The 25,224-nt window shown below is 32.9% G+C and overlaps 4 protein-coding genes across 4 annotated transcripts; 3 read left to right on the top strand and 1 right to left on the bottom strand.

The window, feature by feature from the left end:
• The first annotated feature begins 1,070 nt into the window (after positions 1-1,070).
• On the top strand, positions 1,071-12,277 carry LOC108906110. The gene is made up of 6 exons (XM_023455233.1): positions 1,071-1,097; positions 9,240-9,447; positions 9,986-10,095; positions 10,195-10,687; positions 11,241-11,729; positions 11,844-12,277. The coding sequence occupies exons 1-6, from the start codon at positions 1,071-1,073 to the stop codon at positions 12,275-12,277; spliced, it is 1,761 nt and encodes a 586-aa protein (XP_023311001.1).
• LOC108906117 (serine/threonine-protein kinase RIO1) lies at positions 6,946-8,714 on the top strand. Its single transcript, XM_018709281.1, has 2 exons — positions 6,946-8,175; positions 8,228-8,714. Exons 1-2 carry the CDS (start codon positions 7,006-7,008, stop codon positions 8,621-8,623), a joined length of 1,566 nt encoding a protein of 521 aa, XP_018564797.1. The 5' UTR covers positions 6,946-7,005; the 3' UTR covers positions 8,624-8,714.
• Positions 12,278-14,630: 2,353 nt separating the features above from the next.
• On the bottom strand, positions 14,631-17,098 carry LOC108906119 (protein SMG9). The gene is made up of 7 exons (XM_018709284.2): positions 17,004-17,098; positions 16,709-16,946; positions 16,254-16,654; positions 15,986-16,197; positions 15,791-15,935; positions 15,231-15,378; positions 14,631-15,172 (listed from the first exon to the last, which is right to left on the bottom strand). Exons 1-7 carry the CDS (start codon positions 17,058-17,060, stop codon positions 14,979-14,981), a joined length of 1,395 nt encoding a protein of 464 aa, XP_018564800.1. The 5' UTR covers positions 17,061-17,098; the 3' UTR covers positions 14,631-14,978.
• A 239-nt stretch (positions 17,099-17,337) lies between these two features.
• LOC108906123 (inositol-tetrakisphosphate 1-kinase-like) lies at positions 17,338-19,181 on the top strand. The gene is made up of 5 exons (XM_018709289.1): positions 17,338-17,411; positions 17,699-17,817; positions 17,894-17,992; positions 18,153-18,831; positions 18,935-19,181. Exons 2-5 carry the CDS (start codon positions 17,707-17,709, stop codon positions 19,009-19,011), a joined length of 966 nt encoding a protein of 321 aa, XP_018564805.1. The 5' UTR covers positions 17,338-17,411; positions 17,699-17,706; the 3' UTR covers positions 19,012-19,181.
• The last annotated feature ends 6,043 nt before the right edge of the window (positions 19,182-25,224 follow it).

The following is a 25,224-nucleotide window of genomic DNA, read 5'->3' as shown; positions in this document are numbered from 1 at the left end:
AATCTGATTAAACGTTTGGGGATGTTTCTTTTCATCCCACGGTATTTGTTTTCATTTTCCATTTCGTTGGCATTGTCTCTCTCTTCATATTGCTTCTCGTCTTCCCCATCATATTTCTCTCGAAAGTTTTCTTCTATACAGGGCTGGAAAATCCACATGGTCCATCTGCCTTTACATGAGAGCGACAAATAAAGTAAAGAAATCCGTGCGATAGCCAAGGATGGCTATAGTGAAGACGTTTCATAATCTGAATAGTTACCGCCCGTTTCGGGTTAGAAGTGGGAGTGACTATTCAGTTTATGAAACGTCTTCAATGTAACAATCCTTGTCTATCGCACGGATTTCTATGACTTACTTTATCGCTCTCACGTACCGATGTACCATGGGGACTTTCCGAACCTGTATACACTTCTGCGGAAGAACTTGTTGGTTTTTTGACTAAACATTTGCATATTTTATCTTTGATTTGACGTACATTAATCATTTATGTTTGTCACAGAAAAGTAACAGACTCGAAGAACAATTCGCAAATAACACATTTTTGAAGATTTGGGGGACAATTTTCTAAAAAATGTTGAGTCCTGGCGCCAAACTGACTTCAGACTCGTATTCAGCAGGTTTGAAAATATTATAACAGGTATGATCAAAAGAAGAGACCACTTTTTTTCTGTGCCTGTATCATATCTTGTATAAAGCTGACTTTTTTATTTTAATCAATTTAAATTCAAAATATCTTCTATAAACGTTTTCAAAATCTAAAATAATTATGTAGGTACCCTCTGTTAAGGAGCCCTTAACCACCAAATTTTTGCCTTGGTCTTATTCCAAACCGATTAATTTTCCAGATCTAGATAAGTGAATCGGCGAAGACGTGTGCCAGCGAAGCAATACAGCATTGTAACACTTCTTTTCAATTTCAGGAGGTCCGTCGTCTAGGAAATCAACTATTATTTACCTTGGTTACCCCGCCCGGACGGAGTTGTTTAAGTCAATGATTTAAATTTGGCAATCTTCATCGATTCGTGGCCTACCTTGATATGTCGATATAAAAAAAATCCGTCTTCTCTGAGATGTCGTTCAACTATAACGCTAATCAGGTGAGATGGTTTCGTGAAGTTTTGTAGAAAGTTGATTGGTTTGATTTGTGTGTAACTAATTTTAATTTATTGTTAGATTAAACCGTTAGTTGGTATTTCTATTTTGTATATTTAAACTTTGCATTCATAGGGTTTGAATATGTAGAAATAAAAGACATTAGAAAGTTGGTCATTTGAAAAAATGAATAATTGAATATAAAGTTCAAAATAATTCTACACTGGGAAAACTGATGATCTTTAAATTGTCAATAGTTTACATCACAGGGAAATATGTTCAGTAAGTTTAGAAGGTATATGCACTAGAAGTTGTTTAATTTTAGTTGTATTTGCATGATAGATATAGCTTGTAGATAACGTTGCTTCTTTAATACAGGGTGATTCACAACTCATGAACAAATTTTGGGAATTTCGAAAAAAAAAATCTTTGAAAAATGTTGAAAGTTAAAAGCACTAGGTGCGTATGTAGCTAGACGAGAGTGATGTATTTATTAAAATGTTACAGTTACATTTTGAATTATTGGCTGGTCGATTTGATCTGACAAATGTCAATTTATTCAATATTACTGCGGTTCTCATAGTGCACTTATCACCATGGTTTATTGTTTACTTTAAAATTACAAGTGTTCAAAACATAGGTATATTTTAACACTAGTAAGAGAAATTGCAATAATAATAATAATAAAGCTTATGTTAGCAAAATCTTCTTATTGGTTGGCTTCCCTCAGTATGAAGTGCATTTTTTACTTTTTTAATTACCTGCATATTTCATTGCCAGATCAGATTCTTGATAAAAATAACCCTATTAGTTATTTTTATTCATAGGTTTCACAATACTTAAATATACAGAGGAAAAAATTAAATGATAATGCATATTGGTTATTTTCTTCTTCTTATGAAGAAAAAGATGTCACTTTGGTATCCTTAATACATACACTATTTAAGTACATTTGCTTGACAGAAACTTTTTAATGTACATTTGTTATACTAAGTTACTTGTTTGAGAAATATAGTTTTTTTTTCTGTATTTATTTAAGTATTTCCACCTGTGAAAAAAAAAATAATGAAATAAACCTATAAAAAATGGACAATAAACTTTACAAACTTTTTTGTTAAAGACGAGCCCAAATAATGATGTTCCAAAATCAAAAAATCGTATTTATAGCAGTAGACATTATGTTGAGAGTCTAGCGAACTCTTAATATGTATATATTAGAACAGATAAACAGAAAGAATACCATTGAAAAATAAATAGGTAGAGAAAAATTTTTGTTGAAAAAAAAAAATTTAATATATATCACTACAAATTAGCACGCGCCATGCAAAGATCTAAAAAATTGTTCCCCTTATTCGAAGGTGTGACAGATATGTAAACCCTAACTATTAAATTAATTAACATTTATTCTCGTTGTCTCCAAAAATGACATCATTAGAACAGTACACAGAAACGTGTCCCACAAACAGAAATAGAGCAATAAAACAAAGCAGTAAGGTTCGTCGCACACGCACGGGACATCCCGTGGACTCCACTTTTAACCTAGTTATAATTCCATAGTATATTTTACGAAACAAATGGGCGAATCAATCATTCCCGACGAACAAAACTCGCGGCCCGCACCGCCAGTCCTCAGGCGCTTGCCGAAGAGCTGCCACCGTACCAAAAGACCCACCGCGTTTTTAATCAATCAATTTTTGACTTTTAATAACCGCACAGTGGTGCGGCGCGAGCGTGCGAAGGGGTAGGACTCCTGAAGGGTTAGTATTTTGCTTGTGTTAATTACTTTTGTCCAGTTGGCGGTGCTATTGTGCATGCTTCTGTTCTGTGTGAAGGCGGCTTTGATTTGCGGTGACAGATTGACGTCGCGGTTTTGGAACTGCAAGGAAAACTTTCGGTGATGTTAATTTTTCATGTACAGAGCGTTATCTTGCTATAACATGATGGGGCAAAATGTAGTTAGAGGTAAAGCCAAACAAGAAAAAGGTAGAAGAATAAAAGATAGTGTCCCTATGCCACAGAAACAGTTGAATGCGTTGGGTTATGAATATGAAAAAGTGCAGTAGTTTTAACATTCACGTTATAACTGAGAGAAGCAGGTTTTAGTTTTCTGCAAAACACCCTGTACGTTTTTACAGCAGAATAATAGTATTCTTCAAAAGGTACATGGAATCTACCGTTTAGAATTTTCTAGTTTTAAAATATTTTATGTTAGACATGCAAATCAAAAGCATCGATTGATTGTCTTCTAACAATATATTTCTATACAAATCATTTTGTTGCATGTTTGCAAAAGTAAAGAGACATGAAATAATCCCAATTAATTTATCTAAATAAAATAATAAATAAACATTTATTACTGCTCATGTGCATTTTGAATAAAATAATTTATTTGCTCGGAAATAATACCAACTTTATGAAACACAAAAGAAAATCGTTCTAGAAAAGCAATTTAACAAAAATGTAAATTAGAAAATGCGATAAAATATATGAGACACTGAACTATTTTATATTACATTGCAGATCTCAAACCTTTTTTACTATTTTCCAACTGATTATTATTTTATCACATTAAGAAAATTTAAATATACAAGGTGTCCCAGAATAACGTGTACAACGGAAGACCACAGATTCGTGAACTCAAAATAGGTAGATTTAGGCTAATTCACCTATAACCGAAATCGCTTCGTTTGGCCACTTGATTTCCCATAGGTAGAAGAACAGGGCCAATAATAATGCTATCCCAAACAAGATCAAACTGAAATTACAGTCAACCTACAAAATCAGAGCCTACTAGCACTTTATTAAGTATGTATTGTAATATGGGTGGCAAGATAATGTATATATTTAAAAAATTTGTAAGTACTCAAATCGCTCATTTAATCAAAATTCTATAAGAGGAGCAAAAACTTCCAAATGGTATCACCTATCAAATAAAAAATAGTTGTCATTATTGCCCGAAAGAAGAAAAAGTGATGAACGGATAATATATCACCATACATCAATTTTCTAGGAGTTGTAAGGTTTAAAAAACACTCTATATAACACCAAAATGTGTAGATTGAAAGCAAAAGTCCACACCCCAAAAATAATCAAAATCGAATAATACTATTCGAGTTATTTGCAAAATTCAAAAAATTTTCTCGAACTTTGAGGCCATCTAGCGGCTAAACGAAGCGATTTTTGATATAGGCGAATTAGCCTAAATCTGCCTATTTTGAGTCCACGAATCTGATGTGGTCTTCCGTTGTACAGGTTATTCTGGGACGCCCTGTATAAAAGAAACTAATTTGAAAAATGTTGTTTTCGTTTCAATAGTGCTTACTACTAAACTAAACTATGAACTAAAAATTTTAGTTCATATAAAAGCTACAAATAACGAGTAATTTTTACTTTCCGAAATATACTGGAGTAGGTACACAGAAGATATTCTTTTGCATATTTTTTTTTTCTTAAATCTCTTACATTCACAACATTTTGACCCACTTCAAGAAATTTTTAAATTCACCAAATTTGAGATTACCGACTTAAATCAATCAAAAAAATCAATCGTGGTTACAACAAATCGCCAAGCCTAATAAACCTAGACACAACTTATGCCAAACTAACGTAATTGAAGTAACAAACACACGCTCATATAAAATATATTATAAATATTTAAAATAAAAATAAATAGCTAATTGTAGAATATAACTTAAGAATAGTAGTAGTGGATAAATATTATGTCACCAAAAATTGGTCAATGATTAGAATCAGAAGCAGTTATATAATAGCTTCGTTCATATAGCAATCCAAAACAGTTTCCAACAGTCAGACGCGCATTCCGATATAATGCATACATAAGGTTCAATTTTCATCGTTTCGAATCAAATGCGACTGCGTCCGACTGTTGGAAGCTATTTCTAATGTACCAGGAATAACGTTACTGTCTCCCATTCCTTAGCCACCTTGAAACTAGAAAGTTTATCATAATATGTGTATCAATTTTCCTGGACCAATTTCTAAATCAATTTATTGAGTCATTTGTTAGTGAAACAGGATTTAAATGATCGCACCATGAATACATTATGTTTAATAATTAAATGTAAAAACAAATTATATTGATAAAATATGTTATTTATAATTATTGAAATAGAGTACAGAATTCTGTTTGTATTTCTGCAGTATCGCCTTCTGGTACATAATGGACTATGTTTTAATGGGTCACTTTCATGGGGCTTAGAGTTCGACTGAAATTAAGGGTGTTCCCTAATTGGGCATGCGACATCCCTTCATTGTTAAAGTGTCTAGTGGCGTTTAAGGGATTATCTCGATATGATTTGTAGATTTTTCCCCCTAAGGGCAAAATAACAGGTGCTGTGCAAGGGAGTAACGTGTATTCTATACATATTTACATACTGAAAAGCAGTTTTTTTATTTTTTGTACACCTATTAATATTTTTTTCTATTTTTGTTCGTTGTACTAAACAGTTTCGTGTCACAAACTTTTCCATGAACTATGAAGCTTGTCTACAGATTTTGAAAAGTCGTAGGTAATAAGTAAATTGGTGCTACATAAAATTTGATGATTTCCTCAATTAACTTTTGTTACTAATTTTATTAACTCGGAGCTAGTATAGGCGTATACAATCTAGGCCCCGAGCTTTTACGAGTGAATTGTTGGCTCCGTATTGATAACCTAAACTGTACCAAAGCCAAACCCTTTTTAATTTAATACCTACATTGTAGGTCTTTGTCCTTTGACAAGTAGACATCAGACACATAAAACAACTTCTATACGTGAATTTGTTAACCCAACCGATATAATGGTACGAATCAATTTTGTTCCATCGATTTTCTAATTATAGTAAACGAATAATATTACATTATATAATTTTCAAACATGGAATTAGCTTTCCTTGTTCTTTTGTATTGCGATTTCCATACCTTATACCTAACTGTCGGAAGAAAACATGCAATCTAGGAAATGTCTAAGAAAATTAATTTCAAAACAAAACTATTATAAATAATTACGAAGTTATATTGTTATTCATGAAAACAAAGCAATGGTTGTTAGTAATAAAATAAGTTATGCCTCCGCACAACCAAAGCTACTCAAAATTACGACAGGACGGAACATTAAATTTATGATATCTAAGCACAGTTTACTATTTATTTCAATTGCCATAGCGTATAGATAGAAAGTGTACGATTACCAACGGTATAACCACCCTTGTCTACAAAACACCGAAGAATGTTTTAAAATTAGATTCAAGTACAAGACTGATGGCCTAACTTTTTTCCATCTATCTCCAAATTCGATTAGCCACAGTTAACGAGTCAGTGTCGATTTGGACGAAGGGCCTTGCCCAGCTTAATTCGTGTAATGACACCAGCACACAATTGAATGTCGCACGTGTTATCCCACCCCCTGACAACCACACGTAAAAAACTACCCCTCGATCAGCTCTCGTCAAGGGTGGGTCGAATCGGACGTATCATTTTTTCAATTGTTGTTTACATCTTCTTAATCCGCATGATTTATCATCGAGCATTAAGTTGTAGTTGTATATTGTAACAGTATGTTTACAAATACAGGAGATTTATGACTAAAATTGCATACTTTATGAATAAAACATATTAACCCTTTGTTATATAATTTTTTGAATATTCCAACTATTTAATTTTAACTTTAATGATATCTAGACTAGTACATTTTCATATATAATAGCAAGTTTCCAAAATATTAAATATTTCTTCACATATCATGCTCTAGAGTAATCTTACCGCTAATTTCTGAACGCATTATCTTCGCATTTCAGTGCTGCCATCACACTACTACGTGACAGTTGACAAGTCCACATTTTCTAACATAACCTCAAATTCTGTAAACAATCTGGTTGTAAAACTAAACTATAATATAAGTATTAATTTAAAATGGCAGTTTCAAAGAAAAGTAACATAACAGAAGATGAACTATTCTGTGATGCAGAAGAAGGTATCATTAATCTTGAAAATCTCAACATAGAGAATGAAAACTATTATATTGAAAATGAAGAATATTCTGATTATGACTACGAAGACGACGACGATGTATATTACTTGCCGTGTAAAAGCCAGCATAGTAAACAAGTCTCCGATGATAATTTGAAAAACACTTCATTTCAAGGCAATGAAAACTTGTTCCAGAAATATATCAACAAGATCAACGTAGAAAAATTTGATCTAAGTGCTTTACCACAACACACTACTAACTTACTAAAAGAGAACCAAAAACGCTTGGAAAATGATAGAAATCGTATCAAAGACAAACGAGATAGAGCCACTGCAGAGCAAGTAATGGACCCTAGAACAAGAATGATATTATTTAAACTCTTAAGAAGAAATGTAATATCTGAAATAAATGGTTGTATATCCACGGGGAAAGAGGCAAATGTGTATCATGCAACTGCGAAAGATGGTCAAGAATATGCTATTAAAATCTACAAAACGTCTATATTAGTCTTTAAAGACAGGGACAAGTATGTTAGTGGGGAATTTAGATTTAGACATGGGTACTGCAGGCATAATCCTAGAAAAATGGTGCAAACATGGGCAGAAAAAGAAATGAGGAATCTTGTAAGGATGCATTCAAATGGTCTTCTTGTACCCGAACCTATTTTGCTACGTTTACATGTGCTTTTAATGAAATTTATCGGTAAAAATGGCTGGCCAGCCCCTAAATTGAAGGATGTAGAACTTAGTGAGTCAAAAGCAAGACAACTTTACAGAGACGTAGTTATAATAATGTGGAAAATGTACAATAAATGCAAGTTAGTCCATGCAGATCTTTCAGAGTTCAATATGCTCTATCAAGACGGTCAAATTTACATTATCGATGTTTCACAGTCAGTTGAACACGATCATCCGCATGCTTTAGAATTTCTGAGGAAGGACTGTACTAATATCACCGAATACTTTAAGAAGAAGGATGTAGCAACTATGGGTATCAAACAATTGTTTGATTTTATTACCGATCCAAGTATTAATGACGACAATATGGAGCAGTGTCTGGATATGTTGGCAGAACAGGCAGCTGAGAGAGGCGACATTACAGCTACAGAACAGGTATTTGTTCTGTTAAATTATCTTTATTATATTTGATGTAATTTGTTTTTAGATTGAAGAAGAAGTTTTCAAACAAGCCTACATTCCGAAACGACTCACCGAAGTCATTGATTTCGAGAGAGACATCAACCAAGCCAAATCGGGAATTGCCGACAATCTTGTATACAAAACTCTCGTGGGATTAAAATCCGATCTCAGCGGTACTGTGCAGCAACCAGAAATACTCGACAATGATGATGATTATGGAGAAAGTGGAAGTAACGAAGAGGAATCTTCGGAAGAGGATGAGGAAGAAAGTAAATTTAAAGACGCTTCCAGGCCAAAATTTGAAACTTTGGAAGAAAAAAAAGCGAGGAAAAAGGCAGTTAAGGATGCACAAGCAGAAAAGAGGAAAATTAAAGTGAAGAAGCATGTGAAAAAGAGGAAGGAAAAAATTCACAGAAAATAGTTGGCAATCGTTTTTTTTTTAATTTATTGTACATACATAAAAAATATAGGGTGGAAAGTTATTTTTATTTTATTAAATCTTTTTGTTTCAACTAGATTTGATTAATCCTTATAATAAAAAAATTTTATTATTTCATCCCGCTGATATTCCAGGCTTGGTACAAACAGAACTCGATTATGTTTAGGTTTTAGTGTTTGCTTTTTAGTATGAGGTGAAAGGTTTTTTGACCTTTTATTTCAATTTGGGAGTTAAAAAAATACAGAAAAATTTTAATTGTCCAACAGACCTAGTAACCACAGAACTCTGTTATCACTGGTCAGATTTCGAGTATATAGTAAAAAATTATTTTGATTTTATTTCCAGTAGGAACAAAAAAGATGATTTGGTTTGTATTTCATCCACTAGATGTTCCAGACCTAATGCTCACAGGACTCAATTATTCTTAGTTCTTAGTGCCCAAATCTCAGTTCAAATTGCTTACATCGTTTGACAAATTTTCAGTATAAAGATGCAAATAGATGTTTGTTAATTTTAATAGTGCTTCAACTGGACATTTAGGTTACTTCTAAGATGACCAAACATTTTAAATCACTTTTAACTGATGATATCTGTTTAGTTTGAATCGGCCTATAAACCTAGGGTTCTGAGGAACTGGCAAGTCCCAAAATTGACCTGTGACAGGCCTCGTCAGAGAAGCGGACGAACCAAATTTATTGCCAATGATCGCGGCCATTTGCTCCCAGGCATCGAAAAGTCTGGTGCTAATCCATGGGGTAACTACGTTGGGACTTGGCGTATGCCTAAGAAAATTAATAGGAAAACCGGTGAGTAGAAAGTTTAGCATTTTCACAATAAATGTTTTACTAAATCATTTATTTGTAAATTTTGTGCTTTCCACAATTTTTTTTTGCTGTTACTTCCAAAAATAATTTTTTTATATGAAGTTTAATAACAGAATGTCAATCTATACTCCTTGGCTTGATTTATTGTGATTATTTATCATTAAACACTGTCAAAAAAGTATAAATCAGTAATGCGAAAGGGAGAATTGCCCATTTAATATTAAATAGAAAATGTTGAATAACCAATAATTAAAATAAATTAAAGTTCCAAGAACCTACTACATCTTTAAATTTATATATGAATCTTATAGCTTAATATAGACATTGGTACAGAAGTGTTTTGAGCAGTGTAGAATGTTAAAAATTAGAATTTAAAATGTTATAGAATATGATTTTGAGCAGGATATAGTTCCAAATATGCATTTTTGGGGTCTATTTAAAAAGTATACGAACTTTATTCATTTTTTATATATTTCTTATGTTTATGGTCTGTACACCTATAAAAATCCTGTATTTTCAGCTAATCAGTTAAGTGGTTTGATGAAAGAAAACCAGCATAGGGAAAAATCTGGAAAGCAAAGATTTGAAAAACTTGAGCAAAATGATATACAGAAAAAAATGCTAAGAGAGGTATGTAGAACAAAATCTTTTACAATTTTTTTATTGCCAACAATTTTCCATCCAATTTCGTACATGATGATTATTTGTTTTATTAGTCATATTTTTTAGGATACAAACAAGGAAAATATTGATGAGACCAATATAAAACCAGTCCCTTACGTCCCTGGTGATCTAACAGAAGAAAAGCACCGATTGTCCAGTCATAACGAGCTATCCGCTAATCGTTTTCCCAAAAAAGACGTAGAAATTCCTAAAGGCTTCCCAAATACCAGAGATGATTTCTCCCAACCTTTTCCCGAACCAGAAAAAGACACCACGAAGGAGGTAGAAGACTTCTACGCCTTACATAAAGAAATGGTAAATTCCGAATATAATCCAAGTGAAAAGAAAGATTTGCCGAAGGAATCAGGAAAGGATAGGTTATTGTCTCCTATTCTTGCTGCTATATCAAATTTTAATCTAGCTAAAAAACTACATAAGGAAAATTTAGAGCATAACCCTTTGCCCGATACAATTACTGATCAAACCTACCGCAAGATGCAAATGCAGAGGCAGGAGAAGGAGCCTGGTTTATCCATAAAAGACAAAAATTATGCTACAGGTAAAATACTACTTTTACAATTATTTATTTATTAAGTGGCATGTTGTTTATTTTGATTTCTTTTGAGTGTGTTATTTGAGAATCTAAATCAGTCAGTTTTTACTCTATGAAGTTCACATATTTGGATTTTATGGTTCTCTTCTAGGTTGGATAAAAAATTATATTTTAGAAAGATGTTAGAAGGTTAGATTGAGAAATTTTCTTATCCAACATAATCAAAATAGCGTCAGGTGTGCCCCAAAGTTCTGTCTTGGGGCCACTGTCCTTTAATGCCATTCTAAATGATACTCATGAGGGCTTTTCCATTTGTAAATATTTATTAATTACAAATAATTTGAAATTACACTCGATTATAACTGACACTACCAATTTTAAGAAAATTGAACACGATGCCAATAACCGTTAGTATCCCTCACCTAGACTAGACTACATTGTTTGGCTTTTATATTATAACTGGCACACTTTGAGGTTGAAACAGGTACAGCAAAAGTTCTTAAGATACATAGCATTTAATAAAACTGACTTCCAATAATACTTAATATTTTATGTTCAGCTGTCGGATGGAAGGGATATGGAGGATACGGCCCGACCAGATGTACCAAACTAAAAGTATTCCGACCGAAAACTTGTGGTCATGTGAGAGACCTCAAAGATGACAACAGCATCACCAGCTTTGACAAGAAGTGGCGTTTTATCAGACAAACGAAAGTCAGCCCTATGGATCTAGCCATATGTTGGGATTTAACTCCCGAAGATCCGAAAGACGAACCTAAACCACCCACTCACATAGACGGCTCCAACGGTTCTGCCGCACCTGCAGTTTTCTCGTTAATTCACACTCCGAAAGAAGAAGAGGAACCAGAGGAAAAGAAATGCGACGGGGTTCACGGTTGCGCCCAAATTTTCAACCATGGGACCAAGGAGGATAATTTGAAAGACTTTTTCTTTGACAGGCCCAAGACTTCTGGTACGAGAAGTCGAGATAGTATCAAATCCGACTCTAACTCGTCCAAACATAGAGCTAAAAGTGCTAGTAACTTAAGTGAAGTCGATAAAGACTCTGCTCACTCCAAAGGGAGCAAAGCCAGTTCAAAAGCGCGTGCTAAGAGTGCTTATAACTTACACAATGCAGAGAAACATTCATTGAGTTTGAAAGATAGCAACAATAATGCGGTACAAAACAAAATTCACCAAAGTACGCCAAATCTAAGCGAAGGCGATAAATGCAGTGACAAAAACTGTCCGAAAAAACTAAACAGTCAACCGAATCGTAGACTGTGCATCGCCTGTGAGCTTAAGAATATCCCCATGCACGATAAGAGGCCTAAGTCAGACTATAAAATGGCATTTAAGGCAGGTGTCCCTCAAAAAATTGTAAGTAGAAACTTCCCCAAACTAAGAGTACCTAGACAAAAAGACCCATTTAGTTTCAAGAACTATGTTATCGATAGCTTAGCACCCCCTTTTTCTTTGCAGAAGAGTAAGAGGCATGATTATCCTGACCACTGGAGGCTGGCTACGGTATATCAGCACTCGTATAAGCCTATTCCAGCCAGAAAACGGCCTCTGCTTCAAACTGTTTTTAAATGAATGTTCTGGTATATTTTCTATTATAAGAAATAAATCGGTATTACAGTTTTTGTTAAAGAAATTAATCTTCTCCAATGCTTAACATTACATAAACTGGGTGAGGAAGTACAGTTTACATATCTGAGGATGAATGAGTAAGTGTAGAAACACCTAAACATAATTTCAAATGGGAAGTGGGTATACACTATAATTTTAGATGGCAATGTTATCAAAATACATCAGGTCCAACCAAATGTGCCTAATGTGGTCGGTACTTGTATAAGCCTATTCTGGTTAGAAAGAGGCTCTGCTTCAAACTGTTTTTAAGTAAATGTTTTGGTAGTTTTTTTACCATATAAAATGAACCAAAATTTTATTTTTGTTAAAAAAGTTAAGTCTTCTCCAAATTCCGGTTCGAAGGAACAATTAATTATGAATTTTACTAACTACAAATTTCAAAATTGAACATTTTGATTTTTTACTTTTTTAATATTAGTACCTAGTGCTTCCACCGCATTTTTAAATTAAGAAGCAGAGGATATTCAGACTTGTAAGTATAAACGACGTAAATGATAACATATCATAAATTGGGTGAAGAAGTAACTTTACATGCCTGAGGAGAACGAGCAACTGTAGAAATATTTAAACATAACTTCAAATGAAGTGGGAAGTGAATACAGACTATAATTTTAGATGCCAATCCTCACTTGTCTAAAGATTTTTGATATTTAACATGAATATTTTGCAATTCAAGTTAGACTTCAGTCTACACATCCTTCGATTACTTATCGCAATTTCAGTTCATAAAAGCTCATCGAGTTGTTGTTGATGTGATTTTTTGAGTATAGCCAAAGTTTCCAAATAATTACCTCATCAAATTTAGCTTTTACATACATACAAGGTGTTCCAAAAAGGCGCGAAACCCCTAATAACTTTTCAAGTTTGGTTTCTATCAAAAAAAAAATTTTAAGATAAAATTTGTGAGATATCAAGAAACCAATAAGCTGGTGACTTTGACGTTAAGTTTCAAGGTTAAACCTAGGTCAACTTGAATTGAACAATTAAATAGAAAAATAGGGTATTTTTTATGCCAACAATCGATACAGAGCTTTTATACCCAAATATGGCGTTAGAAATTTTTTCTCTGAATAACTCTTACAAGATCCAATTGTGGAGGCAAATGTTTCAAGCAAAATTTTTAAATTGACTCAAATGATCTATAAGGTCATTGAAAAATTGATTCCAAATTCCGATATAAAATTTAGCACTGTATCGATTGCTGGCATAAAAGATGGAGTATTCTATTTGACATTAAGTTGATCTTAGTTTTGACCTTGGAACATGTGGTCAAATTCAAGGTCACCATTGAATTTACCATTGAAAATTCTACAAATTTTAAATTTTATAGAGATGGGCACTTTTCGGAAAAGTGTGTTATGGACATGTCTGTTGGACATGTCGATGAAATGTCTGGACTTGTCAGGAAAAGTACTTTTGACCTTGAATCTAATAAGGCACCTATGAGTGACATCATGTTTTCACAGGTCACTGCTTGAGGGTACACGAAGTAAAATATTACTTTTATTTTAATGAATATATGTCGATATATTTTACTTATTACCTATCTTTAGACTTTAGCAACTGGTTTCTAATTTTCCCCGAACAGCCAATACATTTATTTAAATGTTTTTCCATCCTACTGGAATTCTTAAAAATTGTTTTTGAGCGGACGTTACGTTTATAATGATTTTTATTCAATTACTATTTACTAATCGTTAACTTTGCCAAAAATAATAAAATATGGACATATAAAAGAGGTTATATTTTTAAAGTCAGTTTCAGTTAAACAATTACCAACATTACAAGAAAATAGCTAATTATCTTTAATTTTACATGTACCAACCTTAAAAATTTATTGCTTTAATTATGAATGCAACAAATAATTCCACGCATGCGCATACAACTTTTCAATCTTGAAAGGTGTCCTCAGGATATGTCCACGGCACATCTCTAAAATTTTATATAATGAGCACGGGTTCTGTACTTTGTCCTAGTTTGCCATAGATTAAAACAATACCCATTGTACACGCAGTAATAGTGCCTAGCCATTTGTGTCCAAAAAATTTTAAGTTAAAATTCTATGTAATAAATACACTACAACCAACCAGCTACGTAGTGCTTTAATTATAACAAATTAAAACATCTTTCCTTCAAAATCTGTAAATATTTTATTATAAGTAAACATTTTTTTGGGATAAGTTGTGAACCACCCTGTATAATTGTTAAATCTTTATCAGCATTTGTTATTGGCTATTTTAATATAATTTACACACACATTAACATACATATATAAATTTATAAAAAAAAGAATGTATTGTGTATTCACCTTTATTAGCCTTTTGTAATGACCTTTATAAAATATTTGTTATGTACTAGAAAAATATATTGTAAAAAATCATGTTTAATAAAACTCATACAATTTTTACAACATACACTATTTGTTATCGACAGTGTAGGAAATTGCTACTACACCTTTTCCTGCAATCTTGAACCTTTAAAAGGACTTAGCATGGAAAATCTGCCAGCTGTGGAAACATTTTGTAAACTATCGAAATCGTAGGCGGATATTCCACGCTTTGCCGTGAACTTCCTGAATTACCACTTACTGCCATTTTTGATAAATCTGTTTGTTTCCATTTCCTCCGTTGTGCGAAAATCAGATCTACGGCATTAGTTTTGTGTATTCGACGAAGAACGAACTCTTCTTAACCGTATCCCATACTTTGGAGCAATACACGAGCCAAGTCTTTTCCGTTAGTTGTATGTGGGTTAACGGATTTTTCGTCGCGCCTAGTATAATCGCCCTAAGTCTCCTAATTAAGTCCTCTATAGGTGGATGTCCACTGTACATGATTTCTACAAATGAAACAAATTAAAAACAATAAAAATGTGTATAACAGATTTAAAGACTTACTGGAGTCTAAATCGATTTCCGGAATCAGGTACAGGTTTATAGGGCTTCCACAATTTTCTTTGTTTAAATAATTGATAATACGACCAGATCCTAGGCCCATATTGGATCTCATCTGCAGCTTAGTTTTGTGAAAAAGCATTTTGTATGTCTAGAAATAGCAGAAATTTCAAAATGGAAATTTTTCTTATCTATCCTTAATGTTCATTGTTTAGTAATTAGACATATTAGATTGCTGCTTGCCTTTATAAATTTTAAAATGTCACACCCATTATTTTTGACAAGTATTTAGCAATTTTTAGGAACTTTAACAATTGCACTATTAGGTACAAGAAATTAAAAAATTTATTGCGACAGCACAATTTTATCAAATATTTATATTTTTCATAAAACAAAAATAATTAATGCATTATTTAGAAACACGTTTGTATGTATTTTCAGAAACATCTTGCATGATTGCTTGAGCCATTAAAAAAATTTTAAATTTATATTTTTCCAATTAAAAATTGGGTAAAATATTGAAAATAAAAAATTTGATCATAGACATAAACTGTACAGCTTACCTGCTGCATAATTTTAAATTTAGCCGGAGTAAAGTCCTCCATTTGAGCTCTATTGTGTACCAGCAGCAGATGAGGAAAATGCTCTATTAACTCGTCTTCCGGATTGGAAATTGTTGGTTTCAACATTTCGGCAGTGTGAATAAACCTAAATATACATAAATGTACCGTGATATAATATTACCGAAAATAGTTTACCTAACTATATTGCTGTCAAAGAACCAATCTTGCACCACCACAAGCACGTGACATACAGACATCAAAAAAGCCGTCAATTGCAAACTTTGAATTTCACCGCTGTTTTCCAAAGGAATAAATTCGCTCACTAAATTTGTTCTTTTACTTTCACTTTGGATTAAATCGTCGAGTACCGAGACAGACATAAAAGGTTGGCAATCCAAAAACATAACCTAAAACAGTTCTGTTACTTCAAACTGATTTATTATTAGTAAAGCTGAATTTGTACTCTGTTAGATGTAATAAAAAAATCTATTCCTTGGGTAGCATTACAACTACTTTCTGTATCCTCTAGAGTTTGTATTTTAAAAATTTCGGTCCATTCCAGCTCACCGTTTTTTATATCAACCTTTTCAAAGTGTTCGGTTAGTATTTTAACATTATCACCAAAATCATCTTCGACATCTTTCTTAGCCGACTTAAAAACTGTTCTTTTTATTTCCTCTGTAACTTCATTGTGGCTCAGTAGGTTGAGAAGAGTCGATTTACCAACCCCGTGTGATCCTATAACCCCAACAACAAGAAAATCGTTATTTTCTTGAACGTACTCCTGTAGAGATTCTGTGCTAAATATTCCTTCATCTATTAATTTTGCCGACTTTGTCATCTGTTTCAATGTTGGAGTTAGTACTGAAATAGAAATAAAATCTATAAACCTCTTATTAATATCTCCTAAATTTTTACCTTCGTTTTCTTTTACTGACGGAACAATTGTAATATTAGAAGCTGGTTCTTCCTTCTGAATCCGTTTTGGAGATGCTACAACATCCTCAGCAGTAGGTTCTCTAGTTTTTATCAGTATAGTAGGTTGCTTTTTAGGAGTCTCGTTGGATGTATCCTTAGAACTTGAATCTTTTCCGAATTTTGAATAGCTTCCTTCAGACTTTACAGTAGAGAAACCTCTTGTAAATGTAGTAGTGTGCTACAAATTTAAACAAAAATCAAATACAGTACGAGTGGAATAATAATAAATACGTACTCTGGTAGAAAAAATTTGTTTCTTTGGATAAAATTTATTACGATCATAATCAGACATTTTCTTTGTTTACGTCAAATTCACCACAGGTTACGTTATCGTTATGGATGGGGTGTAAGTTAGGTTAGATTTTACTATTCTCTAATATTACGACGGGGATTTTGTGTTCTAACTATTGGTGGTCCTGAAATATTCCAGTTATAGAATATAATAATAAGCGTGTTTTATTTACTTGAAACTTCAGTTAATCTCACTTAATTGACCAATCAGTATTAAGAATAGCTGAGATATCGAGTAAATAAAACATAGCCAATAAATATTTTAAAATCATTTAAATAATGCTGTAATCTACTATTAACAAGTGGAACAAGTACACTTATGTTTAAGACAAACATAGGTCTAAGAAATCAGGTAAAATTATTCAATTTTAATGTTATTGTTTAATTTAACGATAGAGAATCTAAAAATAAAAGTGCCACAGTAAGAAATTTATTTTGACTATATACCGTTTTATTTTATATAAATTTTTGTTGAATGATAATGCATTATTTGGATTTTGAATTACATTAGTGAAAAATAGGGAATTGCAGGGAAGCAGGTTGGCAGCAATGTTTTTTGACGGCAGTGTTTATTTTTCATCCGGACAAAGCGTGCTTGATGTTTTAAAAAAGATTAGTAGTTTTTAAATTAATTTTTAGAGTAGAAAATGCCCGTAAACAAGCGGATAGCCGTTTGGATGTCGGAGAAAAAGCTACAGAAAATTAACTGGCAGGATTTCGAGGCTGTATGCATCAGTCACGGGTTCGAATTGTTTAAGGTGGGTAAATTTAATAATTTCCATGCCCCCGATTAATTCGGCGCGCATTTATTTATTACTCCCTATTTGTTCACAGCTAGACTTGAATAAAAGTTTGGAATCCCAGGAACCATTCTGTGTATTATTGCACAAGTTGACGGATATTATTGCTTCTGCAAATTTAGGTGATATAAAGGTAGGTTTGTTGTCAGTTATTAATTCTTCCACTAGTCATGTTAATTACAGTTACAATGTAAATTTACAGTTGCCAAATGTCAATTATAGACAAGTTTGCAAGTGTAAATTTACAACTGTCAAAAATCGAACAAAAACCAATTGAAATTATTCGTTTGCAGAGTTGTAACCAATTGCTCGAAGTGGAGACGTATATATCTCAAAACCCAACAGTAACAGTGATAGACCCCCTACCGAACGTAAGGAAACTGTTGGATAGATACAGCTGCTACAGCATAATTCATTCCACTAACCTCTACACTTTTGACGTATTCACTCCCAACTTCTGCACGTTACAATCCAATGATTTAGACGTGCTGAAACAACAACTGAAACTAGCCAAAGTAACCTACCCTTTCATCTGCAAGCCTCTGCTGGGTCACGGCTCAAGGAAGGCTCACGAAATGTCAATCATCTTCAACGAGAAATGCCTGATAGACTGCAGGACGCCCTGTGTCGCACAGAGCTTCATCAATCACAACGCCATTCTCTTTAAGATATTTATCGCGGGTGAGAGGCATTGCTTCGTTGAGAGACCCTCTTTGAAAAACTTTCATGCGTGCGAGAGTGAAACGATATACTTCGATTCTAGTGATGTGTCCAAAGCAGACTCGAAAAGTAGGCTTTCCGTTTTGGACCCGGACGATGTGACGAACGAACGGGTCCAGCCGAATGAAAAGACTTTAGAGGTCATAGCAAATACTCTTAGGAAAGCTTTCGGGATGGAACTGTTAGGGGTGGATGTGGTGATAGAAAAAAATACTAGGAAATATGCAATCATCGATGTAAATGCTTACCCAGGTACGTAGAATGTTGCATTTGATTTTAAGCTTGGCTTTCCAAGATTTATCTTTGAATATTGTGATGAACGTGGAATGCTCGTGCAATTATTAATTTTTTTTAGGTTACGATGGGTTTCCGAACTTCTTCGAAGCTCTGTTAGAATGCATTTCCAAAAAACTTGCCTCAGATTATACGTAGGACGTAAGGTGTTAAATGTAACCTAAGGATATTTAATTTAAAAAAAATATATTTAAAGAAAACTGCCAAAAAAACATATATTATTGCTCAAAGCAACCATGTTACGATGATATAGTAGATATATTTATAATTTTTTATAGCCTATTTATATTTATATTATTAAAGCTTAAGAAAAGATATGGTGATTTTTTAAAAAAGTTGTTTTATTAATTTTTAAATACAAATTGCAAAGAAATTTGGAAAACATTAACATTTTCGTCCCTAATTCTGGTTTGCAAAAATGAAATGTGAAAAATGAGAAAGTAAATAATTTGTTAGAATTGATTGCTTTTATCATTCCATTATTCAAAAAGAGTATTACGAATGTTTTGTTCAATAAAATTTATTTTCATTAACAGCAATATTTAGTTTTTGCAGCATAACTTTTTGATTGCAGGTGGGTATACCGCCGTTTTCAATTGTAAATAGTTTCTTGGAGTAGCCACCAGATAGCGCTTCTGAACGCCATCTTTTAGAAATTTGGTGACTATAAACAATTCAGAAAAGGTATCTGTTGCAGTGTTCTTGTTCACACATTTTTTCGCAGATGGCGCGTAGTATGATAAAGTGGATTTACAGGATGTCTAGGAATCTAGGAAATGGTGGACAATCTCTTAGATTTGCAAAAATAAATATTTCCGAAAGCTTGACAACAAACACAGAGTATTTTTAATATATTAGCTCTTAGCACCGTCGACTGCATTCCCTAATTATATCACTGATTTTTGTGATTTGTATTAAATAGTTTTTGGGAGTGGCCACTAGATAGCGCATCAGTAGGGACAGCTTATAAGAATTTGGGAACTTGGACAGTCAAAAAAAAGTTATCTGTCCGTAAATGTTGTTTTCCATGATTGGAAGATGGCGCTTAATATAATAAATTGCAGCGTCGGCAGTCAGACAGTTTGGCCAATATGTGAATAATTGCTTACATTTGTAAGCATTTCATTTTTTTTTAACAGCACAGTAATACCATGAAGAAATGAGCAAATATCCACAAAACTGACAACATAGGTAATTACGGTCGCACGGTCCGTAAAAAAGATGATCGAATAATAGACATAAATTATGGGCGTGGCTTAATTCATACTACGACACAAGATTCTAAACCTTTGGGTTTCCAATTTAGGGGGAGGAAATGTAGAATTAGATTTTTTTAGAGCCCTACTATTTTTAAATACTTAAAATTATATAATTTTTTTTATCAGACATTAGATTTACAAATTATTATTAGAATTACAAAATCGACATATAGTTATAAGAATCTATTTACAGTAATAACCTAATAATATTAGTAATATTGCTTCAAGAAACTAACTTATTTGATGTGAGGGAACGATGTAAGAGCTTTTTATGTCGTCTAACAAAAGAAATTGAACAACGGCTTCCGGACAATTTAACAATATTAAAATTATTGCTGATTTGTATCTAAAGGTTGCAATATATCAAGTTAAACCCAACATCAAAGTGATATTAAATAAATTCATTCAGCGCACTCATATTTATGGCAACAAAAATAACCTTGAGTCAGAATGCTTCAGTTGAGTAATAAAACATTGTCGAAAATTTCCAATTCATTGAAAACGTCTCGAAATTTGGATTAGCGTTACTGTCCAGTTTCAAACACCAGTGTCGAACGCGCCTTTTCTATTAATAATTATAATATTATTAGTAAAAAATAAGTTACGAAGTAGGCTATCTATTGAAATGCTTCGAAGCATTATGATGGTTCGCTTTTCTCTGCGACGGGATAACTGATGATCTCGCATAAAATTTAATCCTTCGAAAAGAATGCTGTTTGGTTAATGTTAAAATGTATGCTTGCAAAAGTACGGAAATTTCAGAAGAAATTCATACTCATGAACTATTAAATACTTTTATACTATAATATATATAATATTATAATATAAATAAATGAATTAAATTATAATCCAATAAATAATTTATGACAATCATATTAATTATAGTACATATTATATAAATACTAATATTAATTAGTAGAAATAAAAATTTTTTCGAAGTTATATATGTTTTTTTTGACGGATTTTTAGGGGCATATCAACTTGTGTTTATGGGGAAAGATTTTTAAGATTGGGTTATCCTGCTTAACCTCTATGTTCATTTAAGTTATTCTGCTGATGTGCTTTAGAATACCCGATACAATAACCGTTTTCTTTTGCCTTCAGCTTTGAATCATGATGATTACTGAATCCTGAATCAGGATTAGACAAACACGAACACTAGATCCATGAAACCAATTTCGAAGAAAACAGGATTTGGTTTACTGTTGATATTTGATTTTAAATATCATTTAGGTTTACCTATTCTTCTGTGAACAATTAAAATAAAAATAGTAACTGCCGTCTTAGAGAAAAAAGACACGAACACAATTTTAAGGTTAATAAAATATGTGATCGTGATCTAAAGTTCGAATTACAGAAAAAGCTTGATTCATAGGGCAAAGGGGATTACCGATCCTGATCATATAATCTGAAATGATCCGGAAACAAGAAAACAATGATTTTGGGATCATATGATCATAAAAGCGCTTAGATCCGAAAACAGCAACCGAAAGAAACCAGCTATTTTTGTTTATGTTTACATGATCATGAACACATGTGACTTAACCTGTAATTTTACATTTTATCAATTATTTAAATAAATCCCTCATAGTTGTTTGGGTTTTTGCAATAATTAGTTAGCAATTCATTATTCTGCCTCTCATTAACAGGACGAAGGTCCTTATGTCAGAGGTAATATTTTTCAAAAAAATTAACACGTTTTACTCAAGTTACAATTTAAATGTTGTTTAATCTTGCTCTTCCTTTATAAAAATTCTATGCAGGATAATTGCAGTTAATTAGTTGTAAAAGAGGTATATTTGAAACCAAATGTATTTCCACTATGTATTGACTTGTTAAAAAGCCTTGTTTTTTAGGAGAATAATGACTGCATTTAACAAAACCGTTTGGTTTCAAAAATATTTAGAATAGAACTTTAATGGATTTGAACGTCTATAAAACTATAAATTCGTACAGTGTTAAAAATGCTTTATAAATTTATCTGTAGATCTCCTGCATTCTCTTTTAAAGTATGTACAATATGTCTAAATCTACGTTGATAAGCGGTAGGAAAAGAATAAAAAAAAATGGTGGTAATTTCAAAAGAAAAATTAAGTTATTTTAAACTAATTATACTCCACAAAAACAAACTACCAACACAGATTGTAGCATCGTAAATCGTTATTCTTTTTAAACTCCTGGTTAAGGGGTTCAGATGTATATGAACCACTTTAGTACCACACATATTATGTAGGTTAGAAATTTAAAAGGAAAGGAAAGGGTAAATATAAGCCACGAAAAATAATAAAAACTAATGAAAAACAATTAAATGCTGCTCTCATTTGATGGAATGTTTGTGCGCTGGATGCAGAAACCTCTTCTTAAAGTCGCTTTAATAATAAGCAACTTTACAATTTAAAGTTTGATTATGAAAACAGACTTTACAAATTTAAACAAACTTTAAATTTATTATAAAATCGAAAATCGACCTTTAAAATAGTATTGGAATGTCTAGAAAAGCCAGGGAACTGCATGGCAAAAATCCGCTGGGTAGCCTACTACGTCCTTTCGAGATGATTAGAACGTAATTAGCGAACAATCTCTTCATCCGGGGGCCCCGACATACCAAAACCAGCAAAACACGATGATTCACGTCGCTCCGGACTCGCACAGTAGGCCGCGGAACAGCGGAACATCTCAACAGCTGATTCCCGCCGCCTGCTTGACTTTGACGGCCGGCTCTCTCGACCGTCGTCGATCAGGCAGTTTCGCGCGTTCGCTCGCGCCGCAACAAGATTAAATTCGATTAATGTCGACCTCTGGGATTCGAGTTTTGCGCGTTTTTTACGAGCGCGTACGTGGGTGAAGATATCGCCCGGCAACCTATTATTTTCGACGCGGAAGTGTACTCCGCGAGTGTGTGAGTGTTCGTCAGTGTTTTGTTTTGGTTTGTGACAGGCGCGACACGTGCAGCCGCTTTGGGCGCCTCGATATTTTGAAGGAAACTTCATTTCCTGGTTCCTCGGCTGCTCACAAGGTCAGCGCGAATTTTCAAGGTTACAGATTCGAGGAATAATTAGGATATGTGTACTTGTACAATTTCAGTTAACTAAAAGTTTTATAATATCCATAATACGTTATGCAACCACAACAAATTACAGAAATTTTGAAAATGAATCGAATTTATTTATCCTTGCTAATTAATTTCTTTGTTGAACGATAAAAATGTGTTAATAAGTACCAGTCCGTAATTTTGTAATAAATTTAGTCATGCTCTAGTAGAACTTTTTGAAATATAATAATACTTTTTTCTGTTTATTTGGATATTTTGCCATCTGCGAAGAAAATTTAATGTTAAGTAAAATAAACCCCTGTTTCAAAATAATCGGTCAGGGGTAATTTTATGAAAACATTTTTGCCTAGCCAAAAAACACTGAATACCTACTGCAAACGAATAAAAAAATACATTTCTAATCTATACACACAACTAATGTTTTATGGACTGTTTGCCAGAAACAACAATTGCCCAAATAATTATATTTAAAAAAATTCATTTGTAGCAGCATACCTTGATCATTAACTAACCTTTTTGGAGCGAAGTAAAATTAATTTCTTTCATAGATGGCAAAATCACAAATAAATAAAAGAAAACTAAATCTATACCAAAATAAATAGCTTCAGAAACCTAGTATTAACTTTATGATATTAGCATATGCAAAATAATTAACCTGTTCCTTAGAATTTTATCTGAAAGTGTTTCTTTAATCAATTATATTTTTTTCTAAACGCACCCAAAACCTAGTTTTTCTATCATCAAACTAGTTTTGGAAGAATTCTATATATAGCACTCTACCTGTAATTGCTTATTGTATATAGGTATTTTTTTTCATTTCTTTGATCTCATCTCATCCTTCCTTTCTTTCACTTAGAGTTAGAAGATTTTTCAGTTAGCCTATTTTACATTTGCCTAGTTTTGAACCCAATAAATTGACCCTGAAATTAACCAAGTAGGTACATTGAAGACTATAGAAGTAATTCTAATTTATTGGCCAATTGTATGACAATATTTATTCTAATCTAACTACAATTTTGACACTTATTTTTATTTTAATTATTTAAAGAATAAGGGAATATATACGTGTTTGTTTGCATTGCAGTCTGACATCTGTTATGAGTGTATTTAGAAGTTGGTATCCTTAAACTGGATAAATCAATTTGGTAACATTTTGCAGTGAAGCTTTCAATGTTGATGACACTTTTTTGTCAGTTTTCGTGGCATTTTGGGTTTGGCTAAGGAGCACTTTGTTTTGGGCTAAAAAGCATCTTGTGGTTTTAGTTAATCCTGGACGATATGGATATGCTAGATGGGTAATCTAGGTTTGATTCTGAGCTCGTAGCAGTTTAATATCAATTTTTTTATTGAGCATACAAAATTTATTTGTAGTACTTGATTAACAATGTATGGCTTTGGAATCTGCGGCTAAACGTATACAATACAATGCTAGTGAATGCTTGGGATCCTACTTCATACAGACTAGAAACTTTGAAATTATTCAATTTTCGTGGCTTAAAACATACATAGGCATTGTCGAAACCAACAGAGTTGCACGAACAAAATTTGGACAGGACATAGCTAATACAATGCGAAACATCGCTTTAATGTTAAAAATGCTGTCACCGCCGTTCTTGGTTGTGAAAATTCGAAATATTTGAAATTATTCAATTTTCGTGGCTGAAAACATACAGAGGCATTGTCGAAACCAAAAGAGTTGCACGAACAAAATTTGGACAGGACAGGACATAGCGAATACAATGCTAAACATCGCCTTAATAAGTTTAAAATGCTGTCACCGCCTTCTTGGTGGTGAAAATGGTCCTGGGAAAAACTAGAGTCGACGTCCGAACCCGCTTCGGGATGGTTCCGCCAAGTCTTAAATTGGATCTTCGGCATAGATTCTGACATCTAGCGTCTTTGGATTTGGGCTACCTTTGGGGTCGTTTCGATCTGTCACGGGATTTGGCTGAAATCTTAGATTTCGAAAATATGTAATAAATTTAATATTAGAACAATTTTCAGACAACTAATGGTTTACAGACTTTTTTCAAAAACATG

This window comes from Anoplophora glabripennis, unplaced genomic scaffold, assembly GCF_000390285.2.
Source record: "Anoplophora glabripennis isolate ALB-LARVAE unplaced genomic scaffold, Agla_2.0 scaffold74, whole genome shotgun sequence".
In the NCBI taxonomy this organism is placed as follows: domain Eukaryota; kingdom Metazoa; phylum Arthropoda; class Insecta; order Coleoptera; family Cerambycidae; genus Anoplophora; species Anoplophora glabripennis.
The sequence above is the reverse complement of the archived record's forward strand: the minus strand, read 5'-3'. Positions and strand labels throughout refer to the sequence as shown.

What these genes read in the sequence shown, in the direction of transcription:
- LOC108906110 (XM_023455233.1), top strand. Translation starts at nt 1,071, where the DNA reads ATGTCGTTCAACTATAACGCTAATCAG. An exon ending in GAAAATTAATAGGAAAACCG is followed by an intron (nt 9,448 to 9,985) that starts GTGAGTAGAAAG and finishes CTGTATTTTCAG; the next exon opens with CTAATCAGTTAAGTGGTTTG. An exon ending in TAAAAGTGCTAGTAACTTAA is followed by an intron (nt 11,730 to 11,843) that starts GTGAAGTCGATA and finishes TGAGTTTGAAAG; the next exon opens with ATAGCAACAATAATGCGGTA.
- LOC108906117 (XM_018709281.1), top strand. Translation starts at nt 7,006, where the DNA reads ATGGCAGTTTCAAAGAAAAGTAACATAACAGAAGATGAACTATTCTGT. An exon ending in ACATTACAGCTACAGAACAG is followed by an intron (nt 8,176 to 8,227) that starts GTATTTGTTCTG and finishes ATTTGTTTTTAG; the next exon opens with ATTGAAGAAGAAGTTTTCAA.
- LOC108906119 (XM_018709284.2), bottom strand. Translation starts at nt 17,060, where the DNA reads ATGTCTGATTATGATCGTAATAAATTTTATCCAAAGAAACAAATTTTT. An exon ending in TTTGACAGCAATATAGTTAG is followed by an intron (nt 15,936 to 15,985) that starts GTAAACTATTTT and finishes ATGTATATTTAG; the next exon opens with GTTTATTCACACTGCCGAAA. An exon ending in AATTTAAAATTATGCAGCAG is followed by an intron (nt 15,379 to 15,790) that starts GTAAGCTGTACA and finishes TGCTATTTCTAG; the next exon opens with ACATACAAAATGCTTTTTCA.
- LOC108906123 (XM_018709289.1), top strand. Translation starts at nt 17,707, where the DNA reads ATGCCCGTAAACAAGCGGATAGCCGTTTGGATGTCGGAGAAAAAGCTA. An exon ending in ACGGGTTCGAATTGTTTAAG is followed by an intron (nt 17,818 to 17,893) that starts GTGGGTAAATTT and finishes ATTTGTTCACAG; the next exon opens with CTAGACTTGAATAAAAGTTT. An exon ending in CGATGTAAATGCTTACCCAG is followed by an intron (nt 18,832 to 18,934) that starts GTACGTAGAATG and finishes AATTTTTTTTAG; the next exon opens with GTTACGATGGGTTTCCGAAC.